Below are 10,592 nucleotides of genomic sequence, written 5' to 3' on the forward strand. Positions count from 1 at the left end.
GGACCAACTGCTCCTTATGGGGCCCAAAGCCCGGGCCCCATAAGAAGAAGTCCCGTTGGTGGGTTAGAGGCTAGGTTTAGGACTAAGGTGTGAATTGAGGATGTGTTAGGTTTAGGGTTAGGTATGTACTGGTAATGGTTAGGTTATGGATAAAGGTCATGGTTAGGCTATAGAAATGAATGAAAAATGAATGGAAGTCAATGCAAAGGCCCTATAAAGATAGCAAAACAAACCTGTGTGTGTGTGTGTGTGTGTGTGTGTGTGTGTGTGTGTGTGTGTGTGTCTGTGTGTGTGTGTGTGTGAGGGGGGTAGTGGTGCTGCAAAGGCCTGTGACCAGAAGGTTTCCGGTTCAACTCCCCGCACAGACAACAGCAAAATGTTGATGGGAAAGGAGAAACACCCATACCTGCCTCCACCTTCATTTGCCTCTCCCTGAGCCCTTGAGCAAGGCCCTTAACCCCCACCATCTGTTCCCCTGGACACCCTAGATGGCAGCTCCCTGCTCCACACAGACGGCTGTGGTAGGTCGATGATCTGTGGTTGCATCAGGAAGGGTGTATAGCGTTAAAAACAAGCAGCAGGTCTTTGTTCAAGTTGGGCCATCTGGACTTTTTTTTTTTGTTTAGACTTTTCGTCTTTTCAGCAAACTGGACGGTCCTTGTGGGACTGAGTTTGTTGTGGCTCCTCAGACTGATGAATTCCTTTGGATGAAGTATGGCACATCTCAAAAAAATTAAACCGCCCAGATGAACTGACGTAACTTTGTTGGATTTTTTACCTGGATTGAGCTTGAAATTTGATGTTCATGTGAATTAGTTTGCTGTGGCAACCCCCTGAAGAAGAGAGCAGCCAAAATAATTATATATAGGGAGCAAGGTGGTGCAGTTGGTAGAGCTGCTGCCTCTCAGCGAGCAGGTTACACTGGTTTTAATCCCGGTCCAGGGGCCTTTCTCGTGGTCGTGGAGCACTGAACCAGTTCTACACTCTCAGCAGGGAGTTTGCCCAACCAGTCTACATGTGCTTTGTGGACTTGGAGACGGTGTTCAACCGTGTCCCTCGGGGAACCCTGTGGGGGTACTCTGGGAGTATGGGGTACCAGGCCCTTAGATACGGGCTGTTAGGTCCCTGTATGACTGGTGTTAGAGCTTGGTCTGCATTACCGGCAGTAAGTCAGGCTCGTTCCCGGTGAGAGTTGGACTCCGCCAAGGTTGCCCTTTGTCACTGATAAGCGCTGACGTCACACGTGTTAAACCTGGGTTTCGCCATAAACTGTGAGAAGAGTTCGGTTCTCCCAGCCCAGATGATCGTTTATCTGGGAGTGGAGCTAAACTCAGTCACTATGAGAGCCCACTTATCACAGCCGAGAGCCGAAGCTCTAAAGGACCAGCTCCGCCGCGTAAAACCCGGCAGAGTAGTAACAGCCGTCTCTATCATGAAACTTTTGGGTACGATGTCCTCAGCTCACGCAGTGGTTCCGCTGGGCTTACTCCACACGAGACGCCTTCAGAGATGGTTCGCTCGCCTGCGCATAGATCTGGGGTACGTCAGAAGAGGCGGATGATCTCTGTGCCTCCCTCCGTGGGAACTGACCTGAATCACTGGGGAAACCCTCTCACTCTGTCAGAGGGAATTCCTATCAGCAGACCTACATCACATGTCTCAGTTTTCACAGACGCATCCTTGTCAGGCTGGGAAGGAACGTGCCTGTCTCAAGCGGTGGGGGCGCTGTGGCCACTTCACACATCAGCTCATATAAACATTTTGTAATGTCTCACAGTTTGGAATGTGATTCAGCATTTTGCTCCCCTGTTGTGGAATCAACATGTTCTGATCCACACAGGTAACAAAGTGACTGCAGCTTACATAAACCAGCAGGGGGGCATGCGCTCAGCCCAATTGTTACGCATTGCGAGACAGCTATTGTGTTGGGCACACAAAAGCCTGCTCTCCATCAGAGCAGTGTACATCCCCGGCATCCTGAACAGAGAAGCGGACATAATGTCCAGGGGCGGTCCACGCCATGGGGACTAGAGTCTCCATCCCGAGCTGATTTCTCGGATTTGGAGCAAGTTCGTCTGAGCAGCAGTGGATCTGTTCGCCACACGGGAGAACGCCCAGTGTCAATTATGGTTCTCACTGAGCCCATGGGACGACCCACCATTAGGAGTGGATGCTTTTGACCACAGCCCGTGGCCAAAAATGCTCCTTTATGTGTTTCCTCCAGTCCCTCTAATATCACGGTTTCTGAACCGAGTCCGGGAGGAAGAACTGTCAGCCATTCTTGTAGCCCCCGAGCGCCCCGTGGTTCCCAAACCTGCAACATCTGTTATCGGGTCGACCGTGGAAAATACCGTGGAGGGACGATGCTCTCCTCTAGGTGGGGGGAGCGATCATGAGTCACCCAGAAATAGGCCAGCACCTTTGGGTCTGGCCGCTAAGCGGATCCACTTAGAAAGGATGGGCCTCTCTCAGGAAGTGGTGCGCACAATCCAAGACTCACGAGCTGCTTCCACCACAGCGCAGTACACATCAAAGTGGACAGCTTTTCAGCGCTGGTGCACGAAGAAAGGTGTAAAGGCCATCTCATGTCCACTAGGTGGCGTGCTGTCCTTTCTACAGCAGCTGATAGACAGAAATCTAGCGTTCAGCACAATTAAAACTTATGCTGCAGCTATTTCCTCCTGTCATGAAGGCTTAGGTGACAGAATAGTTTTTAATCATCTGCTGATGAAGTGTTTTCTAAAAGGTGTACAGAGACACAGACCGGTGTCACGCCCACTAGCTCCACAGTGGGACATAACGATGGTTCTGCAAGCTCTGATCAAAGCTCCTTTTGAGCCTTTAGATCAGGTATCACTTAAATTCCTGTCACTTAAAACAGCCCTGCTGTTGGCTTTGACATCAGCAAAGAGAGTGAGCGATTTAACTGCGCTCTCTGCTGCCCCGTCATGCCTCAGGATTCAGGCTAATGGCAGTTCAGCTGCGCTGAGACCTAACCCAACTTTCATGCCCAAAAACATCACAAGTTCATTTAAATGGAGAATGATAACATTGGGGGGGTTTTATCGCCCCCCCCCCCCCACACACCCACACACACACAAATCAGAGAAAGAAGCATTTTTTCATCTCCTCTGTCCTGTGCGTGCGCTGGCATGTTACATAACACGCACGGCTCCTCAGCGGCAGACTCAGCGTCTGTTTGTGCATTTTAGGGACGTCTCTGCAGGTCGCCCGTTATCCACTAAGCGTCTTTCACACTGGCTGTGTGAGTCAATTTCTGAGGCTTACAGGGCATTAGGATTGGAGCCTCCAGAGAATCTCAGAGCTCATTCCACCAGAAGAATTGCATCTTCGACAGCTTTGCATAGTGGCATGACAGTGGAGGACATTTGTATGGCGGCCGCTTGGACATCGCCTTGTTCATTTATCCACTTCTATCTGCGTGATGTTTCAGCTTTCTCCATGGCCCATTCTGTTCTTAGTGTTCTAACAGAATGAATCTTACTGTTTTCATGGAATTTCGTTTTAAACTCACATCTGATTGCATGTAATTAGTGTGAGATATTTATTATCAGTCAAAAGTTTTGTGACAGCTGTTTCTATTGTTACTAATCAGTTCATGACTACTGTTACCAATCAGTTCATTTGATTACTAATCAGTTCGTTTGTTATTAATCAGTTCATATTGAAGAGCTGTTGATCTGCTCTGCTCACTGTTACACGGCTACAATTGTAACCTCTGTTCTTTCCCATTCTTGGCAGCAGGACTGCTTTCAGCCTTCCCCTTTTTTCCCCTGTCGAAAACTTTTTCTCTCCGGGGCGCTCCTGTGCATGGAACGTGTAATTACGCAGCGCGCTCCTGTTCATGGTGCACACAGAAGGATGAGCGATGAAATGTTTTTTTGGTGCAAGCGGGCGCCTCATATTGTGTCTGAATGGATCATATTGTGTCTGAATGGACCCAGTTAGGCATAGACTACATCCTGCTTCGCCTTTAACCCACAAGCAGCAGCCTTAAAGGGCGAAGCCTATACGAAATAGAACGTTGGTTACGTCCTGTAACCCCAGATTCTATGAGTATAGGCATAGTCCTTTAAGCTCTGGGCCTCACTGGTTCCTAAATGGCTGAAGAAAAAGCTATTTGGGAGCCGATTACCCGGTCCCACCGTAATTTATATGGACTGGGGGTGAGGCCCACACAGCAGGTGGGCGTGGACTAAAGTTTTCAGTGCTGCGCACGATGGGATAAACCCACTAGTGACAGGCTTAAAGGGCTACGCCTATACTCATAGAATCTGGGGTTACAGTATGTAACCAACGATTTGCAGCTGCTGGAGAGACTCAGGATCCAATTGCAGTAACAGGTCTTTGCAGGCAGGTGGGGTGAGAGACACCTGTCAGATTTTAAAAAGATGAACTGGTGGGAAGGCAGCTGCAGAGGGAGGACTTTAATGCTGTAAACAGTGGGGCAATGCAGGTTTGAGGTCCAAAGGGCAAAACAGGGGTCAAACTCAGGGGGTCTGTGGTACAAGAATAATCCAAAAGGGTGATCTGTGAGTCGTGGTCATAGACAGAAGAGGAGGTTGTTACCATGATCAGAGAGGCAGAGCAGAACCAGATGAGGAGCAGGCAAAAACAGGAAATCCAGAAGGCATGGCGTGATGTCGAAAATCCAATAATAAGGCTTGAGGTTCAGGCATGAAACAAAAAAGCTATGATGGCTGGAAAATCAGGGACCATGAGAGGTGTAATAATCTGGCACTGGACAAGTGAAAGTGGAGCTCTTAAAAAGGGCCAAAAACAGGTGCAGTGAATCAGGGATGATGAGCTGAAAGTGCAGACAGGGGCGTGGCTTAATGACAGAAGAAAACATGACATGACAGGGAGGGGACAGGGGAAGTAATAAAGGCACAAAGGGGCAGAGACTTAAGCAGAATGGGGCAAGCAGAGATCGCTGATCATGACAGCTGGAGGGACTATGTTTCTCGACTGGCCTGGGAATGCCTTGGGATTCCCCCGGAGGAGCTGGCCCAAGTGGCTGGGGAGTGAGAAGTCTGGGCCTCCCTACTTAGGCTGCTACCCCTGCGACACAACCCTGGATAATCGGAAGAAAATGGATGGATGCTTTATAGTTTTTATACTGCTTAAAAATATAGTTTCCTCAAATGGTTAGAGTGGCTCTTGGGGTAGTCAAAGATTAATCTATGGTGAAGGCCACCGTTGGCCACCCCATGGCTTTGCCACTGCCCTCTAGTTTTAATCTTCTCTACAGTGTAACTCCTACCCACTTGAAATATTCCACCAAAACCATTCAGGTCTACTTGCATTTCCTGTTTAATTCCACTCCAGAAAAACACTTATCAAAAACTATAAACATTCACTCTTGAACTCCACAGAAATGGGGGACATTTGCATAATGTTTGTTGTCCACAAACACTGTTTCAGCAACAGAAATCCTGTTTATATTAGATATAGAATGTGCAGTGAAATAAATGGTTTGTAATCCATCCATCCATTATCTTTTACCCACTTCTTCCATTTTGGGTCACGGGGGTTGCCGGTGCCCATCCAGCAATCACTGTGCGAGGGGTGGGATATACCCTGGACAGGTTGCAAGGCCATCACAGTGGGTCAGTTGTTTCCTGTTGAAATGAGAAAACTGTCCAAAATAATACAGTTTGATGAGGACTCTGTTTCTACACATCTGGAAGGCTCTCAGCTTTCTTTTCTGCTGATATGAACACAGCAGCTCAAACCCATGATCAGAGTGGAGGACTGTTGTCTCTGTTTTTGTGTCCAATCATGAATCCTGTCACCATTCTTGTTACAATCCTGCTGGCAGCAGTCTGGACAAACTCCAACCATCTACTGACCTCAGAGTCTCCAGTTTGTAGTCTGGACTCTCCACAAGAGCCAGCAGCTGCTGAACATCTGGTTCCTGCAGGTAGTTCTGACTAAGGTCCAGTTCTGTCAGATGGGAGGGGTTGGACTTCAGAGCCGAGACCAATGAAGAGCAGCCGATCTCTGACAAACTGCAGCTCCTTAATCTGAACAAATAATAAAACGTGAGCTGAAGTCAACAGGATGCAGTTTAAAATCACTACAAAACTTGTTCAAATTATGGACAGTTAAAAAAAAAAACATTTGAAAAGACATTATCAGAGCTCCATCTATGCCAGATCCTGCCTCATGATGTCAGCAAGATCATAAGAAGGGTGAGGGATCAGGAGGAGCTTGTTAATGATCTGAAGCCAGTTGCAACCATTGCAACACAACCAATGGTCCTCAATCCTGGTCCTCAAGGGCCACTGTCCTACATGTTTTAATTGTTTCCCTGCTCTTCTGCAACTCTTCAAGTTCTGCAAAAGCTTGCTAATTACTCATTCATTCACACGAGGTGTGTTGAAGCAGAGAAACATCTAAAACATGGAGGACAGTGGCCCTCTGTTACTCCTTTGATTTGTTTAGATTACATGCCAATCCGCTAGCGGGGCACTATCATGCCAGTAGTGCATGTTAAGGGGTTTTACATTCTTCTTTGTTGGTGTCTGGGAGTGTGGCAGAGATGAGCATGGTGGAATAAAGTTTTATCAGCTCCAAAAGGAGAAGTTATTTTTATTGACTAACATTGGTAGTATTTTTCTACCCATTGAGATTACCACATGAATTATGGCAAAACCCCACTGCAGCCTCTCCTCTAAGGGGAATATCGGACTAATCTAGCACTTGAGCTTTACCCAAAATGATGTTAGATTAGTTCTGCTTAAGGCTGTATTGGAAGTGATTCACCCAGACTGTTCACGACCATCAGTTGCGAGCCAGACCCTTATCTCACCCCTGGACTCGTCCAACCTAGTAGTCGGGGTTGGGACGTTAATCAAGGGGAAACTGGCATTTTTAGGCCGCTCACCTTCTATTGTAGAACTACAATTGTTACCGATCTGGTAGTTTTAGAATCTAGGCACAAGATTCCAGGGTGTTGTTTGATCCAAGCTGTGAAACCTTTAAAAACCTCCTTTTTCTGATGAAATTGAACCAAGCTTTTCCAACTTTTCGAACCCGAAGTGTAGAAATGGTAGTCCAGAATTTTACATTTTATGCTTTGCTTTAATCAAGGATTTGCAGGGGTACAGCGTTATCAGCACATTATAATTGATTACATTTGATCATTCCAACAATTCTAATGACAGAAAATTCATGCCTGATTCGAGGGACTGTCTTATGGGTTTTGTGTGACATTCAGTGTCCTATTGTGTCCACAAGGCATGGCTCCCCTGACTCCGATGAGCCAGGTTGGAGAGTCCTGTCTCCTAACTCTTGAGTTGTTGTTATAGAGCAGCCTGTTGCTACACGGTGGACTGTTATGCACTTTGAGCCCCAAGGCAGGTTAAAACCCCTCAAACCTCTAAGTCTGTCTCACCAACCAACCAAACAAGTTTAGCCAAACGTGTTACAAACCACCTTGATAGCACACAGTTTATGCAGTGACTTTTCAAGAGTGCTGGAAGCAGAAGAACACTCTCGCACCCTGACTCTACCTCTTAATTTAGAAACAGTTATTTCATATAAATTTAGTATTTGGACAATGGGTAGGAGTCGCTCACTATTTCTGCCCGAAGACTTTTGGAAAATGGCATGATAATCTCTCTGGAAGAAATCTCCTTTAACCCCCAAAAGCTGTCCTGATCCTGAGGAATCTGGTCTGGTGTCAGCCCGACTGAGCAAAAGGTATTCCTATTTTGCTGAACAAGAATCCTCTTATGAGCTGTTCCAAGTTCCTCTATGTAGCTCCTGGGGCTGCAGCCTCATCGTCCTCCTCTTTAGACTACCACGGTCCGTTCAGCCCCGTTTCTCTACTGGGCTTGGTTTTTATTGACTTTTGGATTTGCTGGTCAACCCCTCTTTTTCCCCTTTACTAGTTTGATCTAGTTGGTGATTGGTTGTAGTTTGTCATTGTGCCCTTTTAAGGCATCAAGTTGTTACTGCTCTGCTTCTCGGCTCACAAGTCACTGACATACGATCTTTCCTACAGCCCATTTCCTTTTATGGTAAAGGAGAGCTGCCTTGCTCTGTTTCTACATGTAATGCTACAAGGTACTTACACACTGTTCTGCTGAGGTCAGCCTGCAGCATTCCAAAGGAAATGTAGCATCTCTCTGGAATGCTGTTAGCCCCCCCCCCCACACACACACACACAGACATCAGCTCCCTCAACTTGCTTTTTCCCTCTGTTTCAGAACATAGCATGAATCCATATACATTTCATTCATTTTACTTCACCCTAATCACAGGATGCAATATAGAATACAATAATCACATCATGCATTAATACAATACTGTATATTCTGTTATGATTACTTTTATATAATATTGTACTCCACTTTAATCATAGTGTAGAGCACAAATCTGTCACATATGGGTGTCCATGGCAAAGCCGATTTCATTCCAAATGACCTCACTTGACAGTAGCAGAGGATGGTTAGTAACTACAGAATTCCACCGTTTGAAGAAGGAAAGCCTTATGAAAGTTGGAAGAATGAAGTCAACATTTGGACGAGACTTACAAATTTGGAGAAGAAAAAGCTAGCGCTTGCAGTTGCCCTGGCACTGTCTGGAAGGGCGCGAGACGCGGCCATGGAAATTCGGGTAGACGATCTAAATAAAGACACTGGAATTACCACATTGTTAGCTAAACTAGATGATTTGTTCCTAAAAGGAAAAGGACAGGGTCTATGAAGCGTACTCAGATTTTGACTGGATTATTAAAGATTTAAAACATGTCTATTATTGATTTTGAGCAGGGTTACTCGCGCAAGAAAAAAATACAACATGGAGCTACCCGACGCAGTTTTGGCTTTTAAGCCTTTGGGCACCGCCTGTTTGGATATGATGGACAGACAGTTGGCTCTAACGGCATGCTCAGATATAACATTTGCTTCAATGAAGTCTGCTTTGAAGAGAATATTTGGCAAAAAAAAAAGAGTGCAGCAGCAGAAAATATTAACTAGGAGTCTGTGTTTGCAACAGAGCAACGGTGGCAAAAGGGCAAGTCCTGGTGGCAAAATACTCGTCAAAAAACTCCACAGTCCAGCACTCCACAGCACGATACAAATCCGTTGGATAAGTACGGACGACGATCAAAATGTGCAATGTGCCAAAGTACTTTTCACTTGGTTAAAGACTGTCCACACAAAGCTGAGAGTGTTAAAGTAACCGATGATACAACAGACATGGAAGAGTGCAATATAACTGTATACACCAAAGAATCACCAACAGATGCAGAAATATTCATGACAGAATGTTTTGGCTTGGCAATAATAGGCACCACTTGTACTAGGACAGTTTGTGGACAAAAGTGGCTGGACAACTACAGTACTGTCTTACAAAAGAAAAGTGTGAAGACAGTGAAAGAGACAAACACAAAGTCACAGACCCTTTAAGTTTGGAGATGGAAGAGTCGTCCACTCTTTCCAAAAGGTAAGGATACCTGCTAAGACTGGCAACAAAAAGTGTAATATAGAAACTGAAGTGGTACCTGCTAACATTCCACTGCTTCTGAGTAAAACATCATTAAAAAGGGCTGGGACAGTTTTGGACATGGAAAGGGACAGTGCAATGATGTTCAACCAGCATGTCAAACTGGACTTTACTAGCTCTGGTCATTACTGTTTGAACATTGTGGACAGAGCGAGGAAATTTTACAACTGGATTTGTTGCATAGGTGGCATCCTTTCACAGTTCCACGCTGGAATTCACTGAGCTCCCGAGAGCGACCCATTCTTTCACAAATGTTTGTAAAAACGGTCTGCATGCCTAGGTGCTTCATTTTATAAGCCTGTGGCCATGGAAGTGATTGGATCACCTGATTCCAATGATTTGGATGGATGAGCAAATACTTTTGGCAATGTAGTGTATGTGCAAATCTGGTGACTAACTACAAGAAATATCTCAACAACAAAGTTGGACCGAGTTCTAAGTTGTTTTTAGTTTGGTGATGAAATACCCCCAACTCACTAACTCACTTTCAAATCAGGTTTTTACGTGATGTTTGTGGAACAAACCTCAGAGTCTTCAGTGCACAATGTGGACTCTCTAGAAAACCACAGAGTTCCTTCACTCCAGAATTGTCCAGATCCTTGTTGTTACTCAGGTCTAGTTCTGTCAGATAGGAAGGGTTGGAATTCAGGGCTGAGACCAGATAAACACAGCTGATATCTGTCAAATCACAGTTTTCCAACCTAAAACATAAAAAAAAATATTTTGAAGGAATGTGAAGAAAACAATGTGAGGAATTTATATTTAAAACTTAATATCCACAAAAACACAATAAACTTGTTTAATAATTAATCTAGTAAACGTTTATTTAAAGGGTAAATTTTGCACATTTAATTAATTTTAAATCAAACAGTCTCTACAGTTTTAATGTTTTGAATGAATAGAACTTTTATGAGTACACATTTTAAACTAAAGGCTCAGCATTTCTTGAAGGAATGTCTCTTTCTATAGATAACCAGCTGAAGATGGACATCCAACCATTACTTTCAGAGATTCAGTAAAATCTGCCCACTGGTTCAGCAGAGATTGAGGAGTAA

At 45.2% G+C, this 10,592-nt stretch overlaps 1 protein-coding gene across 1 annotated transcript in view; it reads right to left on the reverse strand.

Moving 5' to 3' along the window:
• LOC119426836 (NACHT, LRR and PYD domains-containing protein 12-like) overlaps window positions 1-10,592 on the reverse strand; it is a 59,032-nt gene that overhangs the window by 1,268 nt on the left and 47,172 nt on the right. The window contains exons 9-10 of the mRNA XM_037694419.1: window positions 10,062-10,238; window positions 5,874-6,047 (exon numbers count right to left, since the gene is read on the reverse strand). Coding sequence (XP_037550347.1) covers window positions 5,874-6,047; window positions 10,062-10,238 — 351 coding nt within the window. The remainder of the gene's footprint in view (window positions 1-5,873; window positions 6,048-10,061; window positions 10,239-10,592) is intronic.

Source organism: Nematolebias whitei, chromosome 20, assembly GCF_014905685.2.
Source record: "Nematolebias whitei isolate Nwh7 chromosome 20, NemWhi1, whole genome shotgun sequence".
Classification (NCBI taxonomy): Eukaryota; Metazoa; Chordata; class Actinopteri; order Cyprinodontiformes; family Rivulidae; genus Nematolebias; species Nematolebias whitei.